This window comes from Cynocephalus volans, chromosome 17, assembly GCF_027409185.1.
Source record: "Cynocephalus volans isolate mCynVol1 chromosome 17, mCynVol1.pri, whole genome shotgun sequence".
Taxonomy (NCBI): domain Eukaryota; kingdom Metazoa; phylum Chordata; class Mammalia; order Dermoptera; family Cynocephalidae; genus Cynocephalus; species Cynocephalus volans.
The window spans coordinates 14361997-14387969 of NC_084476.1; the positions used below are offsets into that span (position 1 = coordinate 14361997).

Consider the following 25973-nt stretch of genomic DNA (forward strand, 5'->3'; position numbering starts at 1 on the left):
ACAGTAAGTGTTGTGAGGTGAGGCTAAAGAAGATGCAGAGTCTGGACCATCCAGGGCCTTGTAATCCATATAACCATGTTTGCTCTTTATTCTAGCAGCAATGGGGAAAACCTCTGAAGGATTAGTTATAAATAACAGCATAGAACACAAAGATCTGCATTTCTGTAAATTCTCTTGGTTTCTATGTGAAGAGCAATCTGGAAGACTGAGGTGGGCACATAAAACTGGGGGCAAAGAGACCAGTTAGGAGGTTATTTTAGTTACCCAGGAAAACGTGGATGGTGATTAGACCTGGGCAATAGCACATGGATGGAGAGAAGTGAGCAGATTCACAAGAGGTTCTGGAGATAAGACTTGATAATATGTGATGGTGGAGTAGACGGAGGGGATGAGGGAGATAAGAACGTCAAGATAGTACCCAAATTTACGGTCTTAATCAGGACTGACTAGAAGTCTTTTACTTCCTTTGGTCTGTGCCTCTGATTATAAAGATTTTTTTTTCACACTTATTTTTTTCAGCAGCTATGAATAAACTTGAATCCATGAAAACTCTAGGGTTGACTCATACGTGCTGCTTTCATGCTACCATTTTCTCTGTCTTCTCTTCCCAGTGCCATATGTATGGAGCCATTTTTGAAATCCAGTGTAGAATGTTACACACATTCATTTTACATTTTCCTATAGAATTGGTTCATCATTCCAATCTTAAGAGACTTATTTGAAACTTGATTCTTTTATGTAGTGTATTCAATACTCCTCCCAGTTTCATGTTACCTAAAAGTTGTCAAAATCATGCTTATCCTATTTCAATTCATTGATAAAACTGTCATGCATACTAAAAATTAAGTGTTTGGTAATGCAAATTGAAATTATTGAGAAATACTAAAAATAACACAGAAACCTGATGTAAACAATGAAATTTAAAACTTAAAATTTAAAAAGTAAAATTTAGAAAATCACCACCTCCCTCTCCTTTCACTCTTTGTAATAGTTACTAAAAGCTGAATAACTATGAATGGTTAGAAATTTTCTTCATTGTTTTTCTATTTCTTTCACCTCCTGTTAATTGTTTTACAATTTTTTTCTGTTATTTTTAACATTCTGTCTGTCAGGAATCAACTTTGTTGACTAAGAAAACTCTGGTAATTTTGTGTTTTCATAGCATAATGTTGATCTTAATGGTGTTGTAATAAAATATGGCATACCACGGAATATAAAGTTTTTGAACAAGGTTATGTAGGAACCTCTTTTGCCCTTGTCCATTTTATCACGTGGGCTTCCATGGTGACTGACATTGGAAGGATGCCAGAGAAAATATTCTGGAGCTTATTCTATCAGTGTTCTGCTCATGTTCCCCTATACCTCACCACTGCAGTGCACACAATGTCCTATTCTCATTTTCCAGCATCTGTATCTCTTTGCCTGAGGGCTTTCTCTGGCAGCCAGAGCGTCTCTGTTAGTGCGCAGAGCAGGAGGCCAGAGGTCCCAAAGAATTAACCTCCCACAAAGAGAAACCTTCAACCAATGACTGAATATATTTTGTAGATGAAATTCCCAGATACCTTGTGGATGGAATAACATTCACGTTCTTATTTCTATACTGACTCCTAGAATTTTCTAGTATGATTAAACACTGGTTATCACAGTGGTAATTTTTTTGATAATATACTCTTTTTGGCTATCTTTCCTTTTCTGTCTCACTTTACTGCTGGCGTTCTTTTTGATATAACTACTTCCTAAAGCAACTACTTGAACTTAAATCCCTTTCTCAAGTTCTGTATCATATGTGCTCTTCTTTTTAAAGCACCAAGAACCATGCCTCTTACCACCATTATTAATCCTTTCACTACGGCATGGTCCTACAATCTGATCACCTCTTCAAGCCTCCTTAATAGGATTTCCCACCCCCTCAACACTGTCACAGTGGGAATTAAACTTCTAATATATGGACTTTGGGGGACACAATTCAATCATTACACAGCAGAATGTTTCCTTTGTATTTAATTCTACCAGAGACAATTAATCCCATATTCTTGGGCTAGAAGTATCTTTTATATTTCCTTTATAACTTGAGCTAAGCAAAAATTTAGATGTTCATTTTCATTTTATATGCATACACATCTCCCACATTGTGGACTTCTGTTAGGCACCCAGCAAAAAAGAACAAGAACCATTCTGACAGTGGGTAGTAAACTGCTTGGAGCATGGGCCCTTTATGAAGATGACTAGAGGTTACTGATATCACTAGTTCCCTCCCTGTCCTCAGTTATCAACCTGTATTTCAGAATGTAAACACAAAAACAGAGACGTCTCAGATTCAGGGAAGCTACAGGGATTGGGCTCTCAGGAGACTAATTTTCAACCCTCAGCTCTACATCTAGGAGTCAGGACCCTAAGGTCCTGAGAAAGAATGTTAGGATGTTTTTATTCTGAGTAGTTTCTCTAGTGCCCCTTTCATATCCTTGTTTCTGATGCTGTAGATGAAGGGGTTCAACATGGGAGTCACCACCGAGTACATTACTGAGAAGACTCTGTCCTTCCCATCTGATTGGGATGATGGAGGACATAAATAGACCCCAATAGCTGTGCTGTAGAACAGAGAGACCACAGAGAGGTGGGAGGTGCAGTTGGAGAAGGCTTTTTGCTTACCGTTTGGGGCATCAATTCTCAGGATAGTCAATGCAATGTAAAAATAAGATGTGAGGATGCAGACAAAGGGTCCGATCAGCAATGTTCCTGCCACAAGGGTGAGCACCAGGTCATTGACATAGGTACTGGTACAGGCCAGCTTCAGGAGTGGGACCAGATCACAGAAGAAGTGGGGGATGATATTGGGACCACAGAAGGAAAGCCTGGTCATGAGGAGGGTGTGCACTAGGGCATGGAAGGTAGTGATTACCCATGACCCTGCCACCAGCAAGACACAGCGTTGGGAGTTCATGGTCATGGCATAATGAAGGGGGTGGCTTATGGCCACATAGCGGTCAAGTGCCATCACAGCCAGGAGAAAGTTGTCCAGATCTGCAAATAGGCCAAAGAAGTAGAGTTGTGTCAGACACGCACTGTAAGAAATTAGTTTAATTCCTGAGCTAATATTATCTAGCATCTTAGGAATTATGGTAGAGATGAAGCCAATATCAGAAAAGGACAGATTGGCCAGGAAGAAGTACATGGGGGTATGGAGGTGCAGGTCAGAGCCAATGGCCAGGATGATGAGCAGGTTTCCCAACACAGTGACCAGGTACATGCCCAAGAAGAGCCAGAACAGGAGAAGCTGCTGCTCCGGGTGCTCAGAGAAGCCCATGAGAAGAAATTCAGAGATGCTGGTCTGGTTTCTTCTGTCCATGTCTGGAATTCTGTGTGAAATAAATTTTATTATAGCATAAATAGCAAAAAAGTAAAATAACGCTATGTTGAAAGTACTTCAAACTCTTGTTAAAAAATTCTGTGGTTTCAACAATTCTGTTTTAGCAAAGCTTGCATTTATAATTGTGCATGTTAAAAAAAGACAGTTTGGATCAGATCATTTGTAAAGTTATAGGTGGCTGTCAGTGCTTGATCAGCTATCCAAGGCTCCTTCAAACTATTTCAGTGTCTGCATGATACACAGGTCAGGCACCAGATAAAAGTGTGCTATTGATCGTACATATCCTATCAGTATACACTAATGTTTAACACTTAGTAAGAATATAATTAAGTAAATAAGATGTTTCTAATAAGTAGAAAGGTAAAATACCAGAAGCGTGTATATATATAATTCCATTTTAGTAAAAAAATAAATAAATGCTTGCATATGAGTAAGAACCTGTCTGAAAGAACCCACACCTAAGGTTGACAGTGTTTACTTCTGCGGAGTGAGTGTGGGTTGATGGGTGCTGGATATCAACTTCTGCATAACTTATATTTTTACCAGCATGCATTATTTTTGTAATTAAAAGATTATTTTTAAGTGCGACGGAATTAACTCAAGTTATGATCCAGAAGACATTATGGAAATTTTGGGATACCCAGAGTTCTGACAAGTTAACCAGGGTGTCATCTCTAAAATATAGCTCTGAGGAGTAAACAGAACAAAAACCAAATGACTTTGACTCTGTGTGAAGAAAAACCTATATATGTATCAAAACATTAGATTGTAGCCCTAACTATGTATGATTAGAACATGTAAGTTAATATTTAAAAACGTTATACAGCAAGAATTTTTTTTTTTTATCATAGTCTACTCTATTTGGGCCCTTTTTAATGTTCCCAGCTTTCCCTAAGAAAAGCTATAGCAAATGTATAAAATACTGCTCCAATTTCTCCCAGCGTGGCCGGGAATTACTTGTGCTTTTTCTCTGACAACCTTGATGCTTGTCACTTACAGGTGCTTCTCTGTCCAGTTTGGCTCCTTGGATTTAAAAACCTAAGTTTTAAATGGTCTGTTTCAGCTCCTGAGCCCTTCTTTGCTCTAAGATGGCCTTTTACATTTATGTATTAGATGAATGTATTTCAAATCTAAATAGAAGATGTCAAATATCTAGTTTGCCTTCCAAAGCCACACCTTAGTTTTTCTCTGGCTCTGCTGGGACAAGAGGATGTCCTGATTTGAGACTTGCATATCTTTTCCCCCCATAGCAGCTACAGTGAGGATACACCAGAATCTCATAAATAGATAATATTGGGCTTTAAGTTTATTCTATTCACTGCCCTTTCTCTGACTTAACAAAAAAAAGTCAGAGTGACAATAATAGCTAACACTGGCTGAGCACTACCCTTGCCAGGCACTGGATTCCATTAAATGATAACCCTGTGTACTAGTAGGATGATTTTCTTTATTTAAAGATGTAGAAACTGAGGTTCTGAGTGGTGAAACAACTTGCTGAAGTTTACAAGATACTGAAGTGAAATGTGTCCGAGTGAAAAGTCTAAGTGCTTAACCACACTGCTATGCTGCTTTTCAATGTTCACAAAACCATTTTCTGACTCTAGCTCAGCCTTCTGCATATTTTACACAAGAAGAGGATGCACCATCAGGGAATTTAAATATCCACTCAATTTGGCACTTATAGTTCTCATCGCAAATGAGAATGTGGATATTTTTGGCTTATGCTTCAATCTTTGGTAAAAGTGATTGATGTGAGTCAGTCCACTTTGGTCCAATCCAGTGTCTGGATAAAATCTGGTTTCTGTACTTGAAAGCTAGTGGGCTAGGACCATGATTTCTATTCTGAGGTGAAGCTGTCCTGAAAGTCCCAGTCTCCTTCCTGTCTGGTATCTCTACCTTCTCTCCCCTCCATTGCAACCAAGTCCAGATTCAGAAGCTAAGCAGATGGCAGGATGTACAGTGATGTGTTTTGTTATACGCATTCAATTACATAACTTTTACAATAAGTATTAGAAGTGAAAATTTATTCCAGTTTGCACTTTTCATGCTCAAAGGTAATTAACATTCAGGAATTTCACTATTTGATAGAAACACGCAGCCTAATATAAACAATTACATTGATTCTAAATGAAAATTTTATAAAAATGAATTCATATTCTAAATTTTTATGATATTCTGGCCCAATAAACTAATAAAACTTTAAACAATTGACTTTTGGGAAAAAGATACATCATTTGGTTTCAACTTTATTATTATGATAAATGCTCTAATACCCTGGCCAGTGGGTCCAAGCTAAAGGTATGTATCACAATTACCTGGGGAACATTTCTTATACTCCTCCTCCAAATGTGATCCCCACTGTATATATGCACTTAAAACCACTGCTTCAACTTATTTATTTATTTCTGAGGAGAATATTTAGGTTGCATAGACTCAAGAAAAAGACTTGTTTGCACTAAAAAAATATTGTTTAGCCTTCTTCATCAAGCCTAGTAAAATGGGTTCGAAGAATTCATTCGAGTTCTCTGAAGCTTGGTTCCCCTCTCTGTGAAGAGGAATAACTAAATACATGTCACAGGCTGTTGTGAAGCTCCTTATTGCCATCAGGAAACTGTCCAAGCTATCTCTTATCATGACAGAATCAGCCCTTTTCGATCAGACTCCATCTGTCTATACAACAACACTCCCCCTCATACCAGACCACTTCACAGCCATGAAGCCACTCACAGTCCCCACACAATTCAACTTCCTGACTCTGTGATCTGCTACTGCTATTGCACATGCCTGGATGTCGCCTCCTCCTCTCCAGCAGGCAAGAGTTCAGATGTCAACTTCCAGGAAGATTTTATATTCTCCTGTTGGAGTGTATCATCTTATCCTCTGTGCTCCCACAGCTCTTTCTATAGGTCTCTGGTAGAACACTTGACATATTGCCTTATACTTGGTCATTTATTCCCATTAGACTATGTGTCCCTTTGAATGAGGGACTCATTTTTATTCATCTTATTGCTTCTGAGTGTGGACTTGGTAATTACATATGAACAAAATACAGTAAAATGATTTTTTCAGCTATGATAAATTGTATGGTATAATTATTTAGCTCCCAGCATGGCCTTTTACTTATAGAGATGGTTAATATAACATTAAGATGGTCCTTAATGGAGATCTTAGTTTGTCTAGCATGGGTTCTAGTACATAGAACGTATTCAAAATTGTTTGCAAAAATGGAAAAAAGCATTGCTGAATGTTGAATTAGTAAGTCTAATTGGCTGCATGTGTGATGAGTGTATGGCTTATTTATATTTTACTTTTGAATTAAATATGGTTTCATTTTAATTAAAAATAGGATACAGGGAAAATTAATGCTTAGGATTCAGATTTAATATGAACATATCTGCTTGTAGGTCTGAATCTGCCTTTTTGTGACCCTTACCAATGCTGATAAATGTTCCACCAAATCTTTTGCTTTTCCACATTTGAAAACTCAACCAACTTGACCTGACATATTCCATCCACATATCAATCCCCTCTCAGGGGTATATGGAGATTTCAGGGTAGTTTCAGGGACTAGAGGTTCAACTCGCAACCCAATAAAATAGTCCTCTGGATCAAAGCTGCCTTCCCACTTCACCCTTTAGGGACTAAAGGATGCTAAACCATCTAATACAACCCTCTTATTTTATGAATGACAAACAATGTCAAAGAGATGCTGTGATCTATCCAAAATTAGCTCTATAACTGATAACCCAAAACAAGGTTTCAAAAACTATTTCTAGTGGACCATTCTGCTTCTCTTGCCTGACCAAATAGGGACATGTGTGACCAAGGACTTACTTACTGTTAGTCCCGAAATGAGCCAAGAAGAGTTACTCAGTTCTTCGTGTTAAGGTAGAGATTTGGTTCTCTTGGTTCTAACTTGTTAAGAGTGGACAAGGCATGCTTGAGATCCAGATGCAAAGATAGCATCTTCCTCTATGCTTAAGGTAGGAGGGACTTCTGGGACATGGACCCCTCATCTGCTCCAAGGAAGGAGAAATGAGAGCAGACCACCCCAGGTCCTGAGTCAGCCAGACGGATTAGAAACCCAGGAAAAGAGGAGTTATGTACATGCAGTTTCTGGCACAATCCCCAGGGCTCCCCGATGGAAGTTGCAGAGACATTTGGGAACATCAGTCTCTGAAGTATTCATTGTGGGAAAAGTCCCAGTTCATTGTGGGAAAAGTCCGGTCCAATCCCAGTCCTGAAACTCTAAATGAACTGCTCTGTGACTTTTAAAGTTCACTTATCCTCTCTGGGCTTTGGTTTCTTCAGGTAAATAAATAACAACATATATTCTCTTGCAGTAGAAATCTTACATCTAACATTTTTGCCATCCTAGAGCATATGAAGTAGTATCTCATTGTGGCTTTAATTTGCATTTCTTCAATGACTAATGGTGTTGAGCACCTTTTCATGTACTTATTTGCATATTTTTTTAAGTAGAGTTGTCTGCCTGTTTTTATCGGGCTGTCTTTTAATAAAGATTTTTAGGAATTTTTAATTCATATGTTCTGTATATAAATCCTTCATCAGCTATATGTATTATAAATATTTTCTTGTAATCTGTGGCATGATTCTTTTTTCCTAGTTCCTTGAGGTAGAATGTTACATTGTTTACTTGAAATCTTTCTTCTTTTTAATGAAGGCATTTACTGCTATCATCTTCTTGGTCAGAATTGCATTTGTTGCATTGCATAGGTTTTAATATGTTGTGTTTCCATCTTCATTTGTCTCAAGAAACTTTTTAATGTATGCATTAATCCATTGATTGTTCAGGAGCATGTTGTTTAATTTTTGTATATTTGTATAATTTCTGAAGTTCCTTCTGTTTTGATTTCCAGTTTTATACCATTGTGGTCAGAAGAGATGCTTGATATAATTTTAATCTTTGTAAATTTGTTAAAACTTATTTTCTGGCCTAACATATGGTTCATCCCAGAGAATGGATCGATGTGTAGCTGAGAAGAATGTGTATTCTGCAGCTGCTGGGTGAAATGTTCTGTAAGTGTCTGTTGCATACATTTGGTATGGAGTACAGTTTAAATCTGATGTTTCTTTGTGGATTTTCTGTCCAATCTGTCCATTGATGAAAGTGGGATGTTAAATCCCCTACTATTATTGTATTGCATTGTATCTCTCCCTTTAGATCCATTAATATTGCTTCATATATTTAGGTGCTCTGATGTTGGTTGCACCTATATTTTCAATTGTTATATCCTCCTGCTAAATTGACCCCTTTATCATTGCATAATGACCTTCTCTGTCTCTTTTTACAGTTTTTGACTAAAAGTCTATTTTATGAGATATAAATAAGGTACTCCTGCTCTCTTTTGGTTTCCATTTACGTGGTATATCTTTTTCCATTCCTTTGCTTTCAGTCTGTGTCCTTACAGATGAGGTGAGTCTCTTGTAGGCAACATATTATTGGGCCTTCTTTCTTTTTTTTTCTTTCTTTCTTTTTTTAATCTATTCAGCCACTCTGTGTTTTTAAATTGGACAATTTAATCCATTCACATTCATGGTGATTACTGATAAGAATTTACTACTACCATTTTGTTAGTTGTTTTCTAGTTCTTTACTGTCTTCCTTTGGGGTTAAGTAGTTTTCCTTAGCGTATGTTTTAATTCCTTGCTTTTTATTTTTAGTGTATCTATTATAGGTTTCTGCTTTGTGGTTACTGTGAGGCTTACAAAAAATACCTTATAATTATAACAGGCTATTTAAAACTGATAACAACTTAACTTTTATTGCTAAAAAAGTGAAAAAAATCCAAGCAACTCTACACTTTAACTTTTGCCCGCATTTAGAAATTTTGAAGTCAAAGTTTATACCTTTTTATACCATATTCCATGACGAATTGTTGTAGTTATTATTATTTTTAACGGTTTTATCTTTTAATCCTCATATTAAAGATATAAGTGGTTTACATATCATAATTATGGTATTAGGATATTCTGAATTTAACTGTATACTTACTTTTGCCAGTAAATTTTTTACCTTTAGATGTTTTCATGTTACTTTTTGACATCCTTTTGTTTCAGTTTGGAGAACTCCTTTCAGCATTTTTTGTAGGAGACAGATCTGGTAGTGATGAACTCCCTCAGCTTTTGTTTGTTTGGGAAAGTCTTTATCTCTCTTTTATTTCTGAAGAATAACTTTACTGGGTACAGTGCTCTTGCTTGGCAGTTTTTTTTTTCTTTAGCACTTTCAATATATCATCTCATTTCCTTCTGACTGATAAGGTTCTGCTGAGAAGTCTGCAGCCAGGTGTACTGCGACCTCCTTATGTGTTATTTGCTTTTTCTCTCTTGCTGCTTTCAGAATTTTCTCCTTGTCTTTGACTATTGACAGTTTGATTCTAACATGTCTTGGGGTAGTTTTACTTGGATTGAGAAAAATTGGTGACCTTTGACCTTCACGTACCAACTCCCTCTTAAATAATGATGACCCAAACATTTGCTCTTTTAATTTTTTCCTACGAATCCTGTAAACTTTCTTTGTTCCTTTTCATTTTTCTTTTTCCCCTCTGACAGTATATTTTCAAATAGCCTGTCCTTGAGCTCACTGAATCTTTTTTCTGCTTGATCAATTATGCTTTTGATGATATTTCAATTTTTATATCATTCGTTATATTTTTTAGCTACAGGATTTCTCTTTAATCTGTTTATCATTATTTCAGTCTCTCTCTTAAAGTTATTTATCTCACACCCCCCAAAACTCATAAATTTCTGAACTGTATCTCTGTATTTTCTTGAAGTTTGCTGAGGTTCTTTAAAACAGCAATTTTACATTCTTTATCAGGAAGATCATACATCCCTGTCTTTTTATAGTCAGTCGCTGGCACCTTATTTTGTTCATTTAATGACATCATGTTTGCCTGATTGTTTTCCATCCTTATGGTTGTGCATCGATGTCTTTGCATCAAAGAAGTAGGTACATATTCCAGTCTTCTCAGTATGGCTTTGTCCATGACCTGTCATTGTGTAGTAGGTCTTTCCAGAAATTCTGAGAAGACCATTTTGGTCTCCAAGCCCATGAGTGCTGCAGCCATTGCAGTACTGGAGGGTGCCCTAATCCCAGATTTGCTGTAGCCTGCACCATGATTCACTTGTGGTTGCTGTGTGCTAGACCTTCATTTTTTGTTTCTAATTGATCCTTGGCGGGCTAATCAGACTAGAATTTACAGTGCTTCTCATGGGAAAAAAACAGCAGAATCCTCCTGCAAAGAATCTCACAATGAGGGGGAAGCCAGATGCCCATCTCCCACTCACTTTTCCCACTGTAGCCACCACGCATCCAGGGAACGTGTCTGTTGTGGCACTCTGTGAGCTTGAAGGAGAAGCACCACAGTTACCCAACACCATTTCCTGTATCTTCTAATTGTGGTTTTTCTAGGCTCTGTGGTCCAAGGGGACATCACAGCTTCACTCCTGAGTTCTGGAATATTCAGAGTGGTGAATGTGCCACTGGATAGTTGCTAGGTGAACTTCTGTGGAGGGAAGAAAAGCCAGAGAACTCCTACTTTGCCACTGTTCTGATATCACTCTAGCATTCTTCTGATTATTAATAAGCTTTAGTATATTTTTATGATTTCATTGGTTAATAAAATATACATTAAGTTCATCAAGGTAAAATTTATTGGCTGCTATGACAGGTAAATCACTCAAATTCAGTGGCTTGCTTGCTAAATTGAAGTTTATTTCTTACATAAAATTTGTATTAAATTACTGAAGTTTTAGGGATTTACCTCAATAACATAACCTAGATTAATTTGATTTATTCAAATACCAGATAAAATTTTATTGTGTGAATATACTATGATTTATTTATCTATTATTCTATATTTCTGTTTGTATTTCATCTTTCTGTTTCCTTTTAGATGTCTCTTCATACGCTTGTGTTTTCAATTTTGATATAATAAAATTTATACATTTTTAATCAATGGTGATAGTGTTTTATGTTTTGTTTAAGAGATCATCTCTTATCTCAAGCCAAGAAAGATATTCACCCATATTTTTACTAAAAGATTTAAAGTTTATCTGATTTATTTTCAGCCTTGCTTCTTCTTTAAAATAAATATTTAAAGCTATAAAATACTCTTTGATACACACAACTTTTGTTGTATTCCACAAGTCCTGATATACAATATTTTCATCAACATTAATTTCTAAGTAATTATCAATTTCTGTTAGGATTTCTTTTTATCCCCCCCCAAGGATAATTTGTCCATTTTAAAAACAAAATTCTAAATGCATTGGGATTTTTAATTTATCTTTTAAAATTACCTTTCAACTTAATTACATTAGAGGCAGAAAATTTGGAAAGACTTACTTTATGGCCCAGTATTTCATGAATTTTTGTAAATATTCTACGTATGCTTGAAGAGAATGTGGTTCTATATTTGTTGCATACATATTTACATAGATATTCTTTAAATTACATTTGCTCATTGAGTTGTTCCAATCATTTACACCTTTGATGACTTGTCTGATTGGCCTATCAATAATTGAGATAGGTATGTTGAAGTCTCCCCTATTGATGATGTAGTTTTCAGTTTCTTTGTGTTTACAAATTTCAAAATATGTTGTGGTATTTTACTGTGTGCATTCATATTTAGAATTGTTATATCTTCCTGGTGAGTTAGACTCTGTTACCATTGATGCTTTTTGTTTGATATTAACATGGCTATATTGGTGGAATTTTTGCCTGATATTTGCCTGATTTTTTAAAATTTATTTTTTGAATGGAGACATAACTGATTATACATATTTATGGAGCACGGAGTTGACTATCAACATTTGTGTATAGGGTGCGATGAGCAGATTAATATTATTAGCACATTCATCCTTACAAATCGTAATTATTCTTTGTGTCCATTACCTGATTGCTCTGTAACACCCCCTCACTTCCCCTTTCCCACTTCTAGTAACTACAGGTCTGTTCTCTCTTTCTGAAAGTTCACCATTTTATTGTGGTCTTTTCTTTCTTTTTTAGCTCCCACTTATGAGTGAGGACATGTGGTATTTCTCTTTCTCTGCCTGGCTTATTTCCCTTACCATAATTTTCTCCAAACTCATCCATGTTCCTGCGAGTGGAAGAATTTCTTTTTTTTTTTATGGCTGAGTAGTATTCCATTGTGTAAATATATCACATTTTCCTTATCCAGTAATCCATCAATGGACATTTAGGTTGGTTGCATATCTTGGTCATTGTAGATGGAGCTGTGATGAATATGGGAGTGCAGGTATCCCTTTGACATGATGATTTCCATTCCTTTGACTATATAACCATCAGTGGGATTGATGGATCATATGGTAGTTCAATCTGTAGTTGTTTGAGAAAAATTCATACTGTTTTTCATAATGGCTGCACTAATTTACAGTCCCATCAACAGTGTAGAAGAGTTCTCTTTTCTCCACTTCTTAGCCAGAATTTGTAATTCTCAGTCTTTTTCATAATAGACAATCTAACTGTGGTAGATGATATCTCAGTGTGTTTTGATTTTCACTTCCCTGGTGATTAGTGATGTTGAACATTTTTTCATGTACCTGTTGGCCATTTGTATGTCTTCTTTTGAGAAATGTCTATTCAGCTCCTTTGCCCATTTTTAAATTGGATTATTTGTTTTTTTGTTGTGAAGTTGTCTGAGCTCTTTGTATATTCTGGATATTAATCCCTTGTTGGATGCATAGTTTGCGAATATTTTCTCCCATTCCATAGGCTGTCTTTTACACTGTTGTTTCCTTTGCTGTGCAGAGGCTTTTTAGTTGGATATAATCCCATTTGTTTATTTTTTCTTTTGTTGCCTGTGCTTTTGGGGTTTATTCATAAAGTCATTACCCATTCCTACTTCCTGAAGTGTTTCCCCTATGTTTTCTTCTAGGAGTTTCAAAGTTTCAGGCCTTATATTTAAGTCTCTAACCCATTTTGAGTTGATTTTGGTATATGGTGAGAGGTATGGATCAAGTTTCATTTTTATACAAATGGATATCCAGTTTTCCCAGCATCATTTATTGAAGAGGCAATCTTTTCCTCAATGTATGTTCTTGGTGCCCTTGTCGAAGATCAGTTGGCTATAAATATGTGGGTTGATTTATAGCAAGGATGTGGAGAAAGAGGAACCCTCTTGCACTGTTAGTGGGACTGTAAAGTAGCACAGCCATTATGGAGAACAGTATGGAAGTTCCTTAAACAACTACAGATAGAATTTCCGTATGACCCAGCAATCCCACTACTGGGGATATCCAGAGGATTGGAAAACATCAGGTTGATGGGATATCTGCACTTGCATACTTATTGGAGCTCTATTTACAATAGCTAGGTGATGGAACCAATTTAAATGTCCATTGATAGATGACTGGATAAGGAAACTGCGGTATATATACACAATGGAATACTACTCAGCCATAAAAAAGAATGAAATTTCTACCATTTGCAGCAATGTGGATGAGCCTAGAAAAAATTATTCTAAGTGAAACAACCCAGGTACAGAAAGAGAAATACCACATGTTCTCACTCATAACAGGGAACTGAATCCATAAGCAAACAAATTAACAATATGAGAGACAGAGAGAAAGAAAGCAACAAACAACAATCACAGTAATATGTTGAACTTTTAGAAAACTAGAGGTGGAAAAGGGGAGAGGAGAAAGGAGGGAGGGAGGCTAATGAGGAATTGGTCAACGGACGCAAAGAATGATTGCATACTGTAATGATGAATAAACTAAGTATACTGATTTATCCACCACACATTGTACACAATTACTGAAAATCAACATTGTACCCCACATGTATGTATAATAAATGATCTAAAACAACCCAATTTTCATTAAAAAAATAAAAAATATTATTATCAAATGCTTAATTAATGCCACTTGTGATAGATACTTTTCAATAGACAAATCAGTTGGATGGTGAATGCCATGAGAATATATGAGCCCCAAATACCACACAAAGGCAGGATGAAAAACAACCCTTCCTCAGTGAGGATCAGCAGCTCATTGAGGGAAGTGTCTGAGCAGGAGGACTTGAACACAACAGCAAGATCACAAAAGGAGTGTGGATAGTCCCTGTGCAGAAGGACAACTCGCCTGCCAGAGTATGGGCACCAGAGAGGAACCAGGACACAGCCACTAGGATGATACAAAGCTCATCCCTCCCGATGCTGGTGTAGTGGAGAGGGTGACAGGTGGCCACATACCTGTCATATGCCATCACTGTGAGAAGAAAGCTGTCAAGGCAATCAAACACTATAATGAAATACACCTGTGAAATGCACCCTGCATCAGGGGATGGATTGATCAAGATCTTAGGGACAATGACAGATGAAAAGGAGACATCAGTGAGGGCCAGGTGGCTGAGGAAGAAGGACATGGGGGTGTGGAGGCGAGAGTCCAGCCTGATGAGCAGCATGATGAGCAGGTTCCCCAGCACCGTGGTCAGGTACATGCCCAGGAACAGGGCGAAGAACACGCCCTGCTACTCCGGCAGGATGGGGAGCCCCAGGAGGAGGAATTCAGACGTAATGCTCTGGTTTTCAGGCCTCATCCTGCTCTTCTGCACGGGGTGAAAGAGGGTTGGAAATATCAGAAAGGATGATAGAAATACATTCCACACTGCAATTCTCTGGGAAAACAATGCATTTTTAGCTATACTCCTATTAATTCTCACACCTGTGGATGCATGCATCTTCACTCTGTTCCAGCCTGGATCCAGGAAAACATCACACCCCAAAACAACCCACAGGATCTCATCGCACAGGAACAAGAGAGTTTTCACTGCTTCATTTAACTATTATTTATTGAACATTGACTCTGAACCTTAATATTTACTAAGAACTGAGAATGGCACAGAGTACAAGAAAAACAAGGTCCCTCCTTTCTATGAGTATAGATTTTTTTTATGAGCAAAATGGGATAATTTATGACACCGTGACAGAGTCAAACTGTAATAATTCGTTGTGGCATAAATATAAGATGGGCCATAGCAAACAGGTGTCAATTGTTTATTCCCTAAAAGAATGTAAAACTCCCAGTATGGAGGCAGCGTTGTTTACTAAACATTGTCACACTCTTCCTGTGAACTAGGCTGTATCCTATTGACCGAAAACTGTAAATTCATTGACACTCCAGAAATGGTTGGTGTAGCAGATTGAATTATGTCCCTCCAAAACTCCCCAAAGATTGAATTGTGTCCCTCCAAGTTTTATGTATTAGAAACAGCCCCCACTGTGACTGTTAAGGGGGTGGGAAATCCTATTATGGTAATTGGAAGGTGGAGCCTTGAAGAGCTGATTGGATCGTAGGACCATGCAGTAGTGAATGGATTAAAAATGGTGGTCAGGGGCGTGGTTCTGAGGGCTTTAAAAGAAGAGGAGTCTGTCTTGCTCTCTCTCTGCTCTTTCTGCTTCCACCATCTTGTCATGTGAAACTCCTGTGTCACGGTTGCCACCACCAGACGGACTTTGGGCTTCCCAGCCTCAGAAACTGTAAGCAATAAATTTCACTTTCTTTATAAAGCACCCAGTTCCAAGTATTTTGTTAGAAGCAACAGAAATGGACTAATACAGGTGGTAATTTAAACCCCCCTGTTGCCAGAATATCTCCCAAACCAGAAGAGCCCACAAACTATCTTTCATAATAATGGTGAATAGTTTGGGGATTATACTATGTGCCGGGCACCATGCCAATGGCCTTACTTACATTTCCTGATTAAATCCACACACTGACCTTACATTCCAGATAAAATCTTTATGGCTGCACTAAGAATTAGTGCTATTTACCTATTTAAGCTCTTAGGAAATAGAAAGATGAATAATATAAATTCCATAGGCATACAGCAGTAGCTTTCCTATATGGGATATAAGTGTACTGATACCTATACCTAATCTATATCCACATCTACGTTTCTCTGTATCTGTATATCATCTGTATCAAATATATTTATTTTATTTTTATTTATTGATTGATTGATTATATATATACATGTGAGTACAGAATCGAATATCAATACACGTGTACAACATGTGGTGATCAAATCAGGATAATTAGTATACTCATATTTATAAAACATAATCTATCTTTGTGACCCTTAACTAGTTTCTTGCCAACCCCCCCTCTTCTTCCCTTTTCCCACCTCTAATAACCACAGTTCTGTTCTCTTTTTTATTTGTTTTGAAAGTTTATCTAATATATTTATATATTAGATATAATTACCATTTTCTGTAGGTTAAAAGTGATTAAATATTGGTTAATTCATGTAGTTTGATCTAATATTTGTGTGATCAGAGCCCATGCTTTAAGCAAAACTCATGAAGTTTACCTTTTTGTTAGTTGTGGTGCCGGATACCCCATGATATTTTAGGTCTGTAAGGAAGCTGGAGCTGTTCAGATTTTTTAAAATGCCATGTGTAATTTCCTTTATTCCTAGTTGTGTAGTTTCCAGTTGACAAAACCCTCTCCCATTAAGTTCTGTTCAAGCCATAAATATTTGTTGAGAGCCTGTAAGTGTCCCTTTTATAGATATGAGGTCAAAGAGGGTTCATCTTCAACTCATGTACATATAGGTTATAAATAACGTGCAAAACGTGCAAGGTAAAACACACAATACATGATGATGTACTACCCCAAAATACAGTGCACTACTGACACACAGCCATGACATACCTGGTAAAACACGCAACTCACATACCACATACGCTCAGCTCAAACACTATACATACCCATTATCAAAACCACACAAAGCCACACACAATTAAAAAATTTCACAGGGAACACATACCACCAACACATATGAGCACCTAGCCACACGCTCACTGCAACAGGAAGCGTGCATGTACACACACACGCGCACACACATACACACTCCCATTACTGAGAGGGGTTTGTCAGCCTCTTCTGATTCACACCCTTATTGGATGAAGGCAGTCAGTGTGCGAGTTAAGCCCACCAACAACAACCAGTGCACACGGTAACATACACACAAAACAAAAGCAGACAATTCACATTTCCACTCTCACGCATGAGTGCATCACCCGAAAACACAACTCACGCACACTAGCACACATGGCTGAGCAGAGATTTGAGTCCCCCCCACAACCTTGGTTCCTTGTTGAGTTCAGGCATCTTCTTCCAGAAGAGGAGCACAACACTTAGCTGAGATCTCATCCACTCAGCTGTGATGCCCGCACGTGGGGGAAATGCCAGTGTTGGAACAACAATGAAGCAAATATTTAAGATCACAGGCATGAATTAGGAGTCCCTAAATCACACTCTCAGGAGGGTGATAAGTAGGTGTACACGTGCTAAAACAGGGCCCAGATTGGGTCAAACTCAGGAAAAAGATCAGTCGGTGAGTCAGATACATAGTACACACACAGAGACGCATACATGCATGCACACACACACACACACCTATGAACACAAAGGCCCGCATGCCCATAAGGACACAAGCAGATCTATTGCAAGAGATTTTCAGCTCCCTCTGACCTGTGCTTGTCCTCGCTGAGCTCAGACACCTTCTGCTCCAGACTGTTGCCCAAATCCATCCTTGGCTTTTCTTCATAGTAAGGGAGGAGCTGTGATGAACTAATTGGCCTATTTCTTATTGCCTTTTGGGGAACTGTGTGTCCAAGAGCCAAAAGGACTGAACCACTGGAGTCACAGGGGACAGTGTCCGTGATGTAAGGGATGCCTTGCACTCCTTTCTTCTTGGGCATGTTTTCAAACTCACACTTTTCTTGGGCATGGTTCCAGCTGGGAGTCAGGATTTTAAAAAATTTTTATTTTCAAATGATTTCAGACTTAGAGCTGTAAAAATGATCAATGAATTTCTGTATGTCCTTCACCCTGATTCTCCAAAGGCTAATATTTTACTATGTTTGCTTTATTATGCATAATGTAAGTGTGTGTGTGTGTGTGTGTGTGTGTATGTATGTATGTATATATGGAAGATTCAGACTATAGATCTTTGATAGGTATACCACAATGCATATTACCAGAAAGCACATGATTTGGTTCAGAGATCAGAGGCTAATGACTCTTCACACACCAGGAGAATTTAAAAGTTTATTACTCACATATGGAAATCCCAGGGAGAGGTGGGTGGATGCAAGCAGGTTGGAGTTGGCTTTGGCAAAGCGGACGGAGTGGATTTGGGACTTTCTAGTGGTTAAGAGGTGGAACTGGGGAATGTTTCCACCAGAGAAACAGCCCATTTGTTGTGCTATCTGAGCAATTTTGCCTGTGTTGCTTATTCACATGTAGCAATAAGTTCTTGTAAGGGAACAAGTGTCCCCTTGCCTGTCTAGCAGGTAGTCTAAGGTTAGGTGATTATCAGAAACCATATCTTTCAGGGAGCATTGCCTCTTCTTCAACACTTTGAAGGTTGTAGCAATTTGAATCATATATTTGGATGTTATTTTGGACATTTCCTGATTGGCAACAATTAATTTATTTTGTTGTATAATGTTGCGGCCTATAATATTTGTTGTATAATAAGTCAGCACCAGTGACCTACAATGTGATCAGCAGAATCAAGGCAATAGGCAAGAATATAGCATGTTTTTGGTAAAAATAAAGTTGGTGAGCTTTGATTTGGGGCAGGAGCCCAGAAGGTTACATTTAACCTCAAAATGCAGATAGTGCAAGTCAAAGTGAGAGAAGCCTGAGTTAGAGGGATAAATTAATACAGGACTAAGGGATATTTAGGGCAATAAAAGAATAACTTGCATGGGCTAAAATCTTGGACTTAGCCTTTGGCATAGACAACTAAAAATTAATATGTTTCTGGTAAGAATTTGATCAGGACAAAATATAGGGCCATTATGGACATTTGAACTTAATATTTTAAAGGGAAGTTCAGGAGAAAAACCAGGTTTTAAGTTTAGAGATATGGCCTGCTGGATAGATGGATAGGTAGTGGGTCGTGGTACTGAGACTATTTCAAGATTGGTTGGACAGGCTATAATATGGCTAGGCAGTTGAGAGGGTGTCTTATGACATACCCAACAATGGTGTGCTTTAAAACAGGCTGTTCACTCAGTGAGGTTTAAATAAAAATTATTTTGTAACGCATCCTTGGGAGGCAGTGGTATATCAGGGAGTGGGGCTAGAAGTGCACAGGTCTGGAAAGGAGCAGGAAATGCAAGGATGGAAAGAGAGGGAGAGTAGCTTGTGGTGGTGGGGGTTGTATTAGAGGAGAAAGGGATTTAGGGGTGGAGGGAAGCATTGGATGGGAGTAATAGAGGGCTTGAGATTGTAGGTGCTTCCACCTGGGATGCGTTCAGTGGATGGATCAAGGTCAGCTGTGGATCTGATGTCATCTGACGGCCCATCAGGCGATCACGGTGTTGGTTGAGGGTGAGGTCATGAACCTCACTGGGTTCGTAATAATAATGGGCTGAATTTAGGACAGTCAGGCAAAAAAACCTTATTGGTCAGGGAGTCACAGAAATGTACAGATGTATAAATGTAGTTGAAAAATGAGGGATTCAATGAGCCAGAAAAGATGCTTCTATATTGGCATCATGTTAGGGATATTGTAGTTCCAAAGGAGCTCGCTGCATACACCTCCACAGTAGGCTTCCCGTGTGCTTTCACTAGTGGTCTGACATGTATTGAGAGAGGTGAAGTCTGGGCATAGGAGCATTAATTCAAGAGGCTTAACAAGGGGGCACGCAACAACAATATGTGCTGCCTCCTGTCTGATGTCACGCCTTTGTGTATACAAAATGACTGATAGGGTCTGCTTTAAACAGTAGAAAAATTTGCCAGTGAATTGGGACCACAATTATGGAATCATCTAATGACTGGCTATGGCAGTGGTATTGAAGAGCCTAAATAAGTATGATGAAATATATTTCAGTGTAGCTGAAATATACCCTAACAGCTGTCACATGGGTGATACCTGCCAGGTGGGGTCTAGCCAATGGCATGTGGTGTGCTAGGCCTAGGTTATTATTCAAAGTAGGCTTAGCCAGGCTATGAAGATCCAGAAGTTCAAGCTATAGCATTTGCACTATGTGGGTGCTATAAGCTGAAGCATTGGGGAGCCTCAACTAGTATAGACATAGTGTGGACCAGTTATCACCTTCCCAGATCTACGTGGTTGGAGAAAACCTATGTTCCTTAAAGGAAGATGCTCTCGGATGAGATAAATTTTAAATGTTTTTTGTGGTCCCTCTCTGCTATCCACAGCATTGTAGATGTGGGTTGGAGCAATGATCTTTACTTCCAGGTAAGATCATGATTGGCATTATTAATATCCTTTATAGCCAGAAAATTTGGCAGTACTTATGGCTCACACAAGTCATTGTCACCAGGGTGCCAGAATAGCTCTACTTATAGCTGGAGGCACACTCAGTAGTGAGTGGTTCATAACTAATAATCCATCCTCAGTCTGGCTTTCATACCAGTTGGAATGGGGTCAAGACCGAAAGGGATAGATGAAAGGGGAGGAGGAATAGGGAAAATGCCTATTTGATATGATCTTCATAAGCCCTGAGGTACAAGGTTTCATCACAGAGGGCAAGGAATGGCACTTGCAATGTTTTCAGCACATTTTGATATAAAGTAAAGGTTGGAATTTAGTATAATGAGGGGCCATTGGCAGGAAGGACACCCATTTAGAAGACCATATATTATTTTGTATTTCAGTAAAACACTTGCAGATTTGGTGTCTGGTGAGGACCCACTTCCTGGCTCATAGATGGCCATCATTATTCTTTGTCCTCACATGGCAAAAGGGGCAAGGAAACTCTTTGGGGTCCCTTTTAAAGGGATTCTAATCTCATTTATGAGGTTTACACTCTCATGACCTAACCGCACCCTCTTGCTAATATTATCACATTGGTAATTAATTTTAACGTTTAAATTTTGGGGGGACACAAACATTCGGGGCATAGAAAACTCCAAAGGGAATGAGGAGTGTTGTAGTGAGATCCTGAATGGCAGCTTCAGTGTGACATGTCTGGTGGCATGGGCAAGTAATATGCCAGTGTAGGTATCTACCATGCTGAAGGCATAATTAGTGGCACAGGTACTTGGGGACAGTGGCTTGAAATATAAAATCTACCTGCCAGACTATATGGAATCTCCATTGGATGGAACCCCAATTGATTATAGCCAGTGATGGGTCTTTCTGTATAGGGTGCATAGGCTTGACACCATGTGGACTATGGCTGAAGAGAGGAGAAGCCCTTTGTGTGCAGCCTAAAGCTCAAGGGCAAAGACTTGTCCATGACCTGATGTTCCATAGGCCCACTGAGCTAAAAGTAGGGGAATAAAATCTGGATAGTCATCTATCAGAGAAAGTTTCAGAAACCATCAGAGGAAGTTTTAGTTCTGATCTTTAAAATTTGTGCATATCTGTCAGTTTGGGCATTAGATTGTGCCTCAGTAGTCTGAGCCTTTGTGTGGCAGAGACATTCATGACCTTCATGTGTATATTTTATATTTGAGAGGCAAGGAATTACCAAAGATTTTTACCCCAAAGAGGGCAACACTGAATGAGAAATTGTTGCTGTTTGCTGGACCAAATGGCTAGACCATTGGCAAAGGCCGATTACTGAAGATGTGTATTTGGAGCTGATTGCTGACCAGGACATTACCCGATGAAAATATGACTGCCTGGAGTTTGACGAATTGTGTTGAGCCTTGGATGCCTTCATTCATTGGGATTTCCAGTTGAAGAGTGAAAAGCAAGTCCTCCAGTGAGCTCTATTATGTGTGATGGTGGTATTATCATCAGTAAAATACACAAACTCCCTTTGCCATCCACTTAGTTTGTCCCAAGGGGCTCCCCATGTATCCTAGGGGTCTGAGAGAGGGGTTACCTTCTCTGACAGTGTGGTATCTGGCAAGGGATTGAGAACAGGTGAGAGACCATCTCCGGTACATGAAGTATGCCGGAGGGCCCAGGTTTGGCTCTGTCTTAGTCCATTTAGGCTGCTGTAACAGAATGCCTTACACTAGGTGACTTACAAACAACAGAAATTTATTGCTCACAGTTTCAGAGGCCCGGAAGTCTAAGATCAAGGCACCAGCATATTCAGCATCTGGCGAGGATGTTCTCATAAATGGCACCTTCCTGCTGCATCCGCACATGGTGGAATGGGTGAACAAGCTTCCTCAGGCCTCTTTTATAAGGATATTAATACCATTCATAGGGCTCTGCCCTCATGACTTAATCCCCTCCCAAATATTCCATCCCCAACACCACTGTGCTGGGAATTCAGCTTCAAATGAATTTGGGGGAATACAAACATTCAGATCATAGCTTTCCTCCCCTGGCCCCACAAAATTCATGTCTTCATGTGAAAAATACATCCATTTCATCCTGACAAGATGTCAGAATAAGAATCCCTGGACTCTCTTTTCCCCCACGTACAAACCATTTCAACAGCACCACATAAATTAATTCCCTTTGTGTAAATCTAGAAACTTGTTGGAAGTCTCCTGCACCCCAGGTGAGTGTGAAACCAGCCGCAGCAAAACCAATAAGAAAATCGCAGACACCCTTTCACTATTATTTCTACCTTTAGTATAGTGCCGTACAAATGGGAGGGAACCCTCAGCTCCAACCTTCTCTCTGAGGAGTAAAGCACCCCAACTTTTCTGGATGCTACCTGAGAGACTGGCCTCTATCTCACCTTTCTCGGAGAGTGATGGGGCCTGGTCCCTGGGAACTACGGGGAACACAGTGGCAGTTAGAACAAGCAGACAGACACTCACAGCAGCTCCTCCTGTCTCAGTGCAGGGTGAATGGGCAATAAACCTCAGCTCCCAGCTTCTCCCAGAGAAGTGAAAGAGTCAGACAGCACATCTAACATCTCAGGTTTTCTGGCTGCTGCCCAAGGGAGTGGATTCTATTTCACCCGTCTCAGAGATTTGAAGGGGCCTGGCATACACTAGTTCCATGGGGGATACAGAGAACGAAGTGGTAATTTGAACAATCAGGCAGGCGCTTGTCACAGCACCTCCCTCTGGTTCAGTGCCGAGTGCTACTGGAAGGACTGGCTTCTTTCCCATCCGCCTCAGAGCACTGATGGGTACTTTTCTGCCCACCCCTTCACTTTTAATCTATGTGCGCCCTTAGATCTAAGTGAGCTTCTTGTAGACACCATATAGTTGGATCTTGTTTTTAAAATCTTGAGCCACTCTGTGTCTTTGATTGGGAAGTTTAAAACACTCACATTTAAAGTAATTATTGAGAGGGAGAAGTATTTGCTATTGTTATTTGTTAACTACTGTCTGCTTCTCTTGTGGTTTTGTTGTCCCTCTTTTCCTCTCTTGCTATCTTCCTTTATGATTCATATCGTTATTGATAAGCTTTGATTCCTTTTCCTTTCTATGTGTGTTTAACTTTTATAGACTTTTTGTTGTTTTTACCATGGGGCTTACATAAAATATGTTATAATTACAACAGTCTGTTTTAAGCTGATAACTACTTAACTTCATTGACATAGAAACTCTACACTTTGACTTCTCCCTACCCCGCATTTTATCTTCCTTCTCCAGGTTTTGTTGTTGTGATTTGCTATGGTTTGTATTCATTTATTTGGTAGCTTTTTAAAACTGTTTTTGCAAAGACATTCTTTTTTTATTGGTTATGAATATTCATGAGATACAAAACTGATTGTCACCCCTTGTGCCCAAGATGTGAAGGCCAGATCCATACTGGCAGCATGCCCATTACCACAAATTGCGTTTGTACCCCGTGTCCCCCTCCCAATTATCCCCAACCTCCCTCCCCCTCCACCTCTCCCCTCCCATTCCATTTTGTATCCCAAGGTATGTTCTCTCCCTCTGCAAGTTCAATGCACCACTGTGGTCTTTCTTTCCTTCTTTCTTTCTCTCTTAGCTCCCACTCGTGAGTGAATACAAGCGGTATTTATCCCTCTGTGCTGCAAAGACTTATTCTTTGTTAGTCTCTGAAATCTCTGTACCTTTAGCTTCATAGCTGCCATCTTTCGCAGTCAGCCAGTTACTTGACTGAGATTTCCTTAAATGCCACCAGCCAAAATAAATGAATAAATAAGTAAATAAGCAAACAAACAGGAATAAAGAAAAAAAGAATCTTTAGGTCTTTGCAAATTGATTCTGTGTTGAGGCCCTTTTTTGACATTTAACCATGTCATTTGCAACTTCTTCTTAGCCTTTGCTTCCTGCTTGTGCTGAGCCTAAAGTTCAGCCATAGGTTCGAGCTTATGGTCTTCTCAGGTCTTTTCTGAGGACATAGCATTCCCTGTCCATGCACTTGGCTTTCTAGGTCTCCCAGTATATGCAGAAGCTTTTCAAAATCCTTACTACTCAAAGATTCTCACTCACCAGCTTTTCCTCCCTGCATGTCTATCATTTACTCCAAGTGCTTTTTTTTGCTGTAAGTGGCAATGGTTGTTCTCTTGGTTTTCAATATTTTCAAGGAACATCCTCTGTGTAGCTGTCTCTCTGCACTGAGAAAGTTCTAAGTTAGGTGAAATGGAGGCAGGCCCCTTGTGTTAGTCCTTCAGGGAACCTACAGACAGGTCAGAACAGATGCACACAATTCCTTGAAAACAAGATAAATTCTAATCCCTCTGGGACCAGGTGCCCACACTAGGTACATGGGCTGCCATCTAAAGATGTGTTCTATTGTCTTGCTGTGTTCTCTTGCTGTGTCCAGTGTCCTTGCTCCTGGTTAAGCATTCACTTGGTAACTGTGAACCTTTTACTATTTTCCATTTTTGACACTTTTTGCCATGTTTTTCAGAGTTTCTGGAGAGGGATAGATCCCTGTGGTCCTCACACTATTTTTTCTGACTTACATTTATTACTTGGTTTTTGACACTTCTATTTCTATCCATTTTATCTATTAACTTACATTTTTATTTTCTACTTCTTTGTCCTTTCTACCTTATTTCAGTGTAGGACCTCAAAAATCTGATCTTGCAGCTCACCATTTTAAAAAAATCAACATTGTTTCTTTTAAAATATCTCTCCTATCAATTATTTTCTTTAGCTCAATAATTTTTTCTATCCTAATATTATTACTTTTTAAATCTTTCTGATTTTCTATTCTGATATTCTGTAGATAACACATACCATCCTTCATTTCTTTAATTATATTTTTTATGCATGTTTTAAATTATTTGTTCTCTTTTTTTTATACACTATATTGTATAATTTGTTGTTTTGCTCCTAAGATGGTGCATTATTGGTGTCTTGTGAGTTCTCATATCCCATAGAATATTGGTTATCCCTTTTGGCAATGAGCACAGGGAAAGGACTAAATGCTCTTTCAGTTCTGGGAGTCCCTCAACATTTATTTTTCTAAACTTCATCCTCCAATAGGACTTTTGTGTAGACGTCTGAACCTGTCACCCAATGCCAGGTTTATTTCTGCCTCTTGCAGAGGAAGAGGTTTATATGAGAAGTGGCTGTATTGCAAGGTACTTAAGAGTATGAGATTTGGCTCCAGAGTCCTAATTTGTACCAGGGCTCCTCAAAAAGTTCATGGAAAGATTAGTTTTATCTTTTAATTCTATTTTCCCCATAAACTCTTTGAAGTACTCTGGTATTTACTACTTTCT

General features: G+C 38.7%; 1 protein-coding gene across 1 annotated transcript; it reads right to left on the reverse strand.

Moving 5' to 3' along the window:
- Window positions 1-2413: 2413 nt before the first annotated feature.
- Window positions 2414-3346, reverse strand: LOC134365954 (olfactory receptor 1361-like). Its single transcript, XM_063082339.1, has one exon. The coding sequence runs from the start codon at window positions 3344-3346 to the stop codon at window positions 2414-2416; it is 933 nt and encodes a 310-aa protein (XP_062938409.1).
- Between the last annotated feature and the right edge of the window lie 22627 nt (window positions 3347-25973).

Coding starts and splice junctions, on each gene's coding strand:
- LOC134365954 (XM_063082339.1), bottom strand. CDS start 3,346: ATGGACAGAAGAAACCAGACCAGCATCTCTGAATTTCTTCTCATGGGC.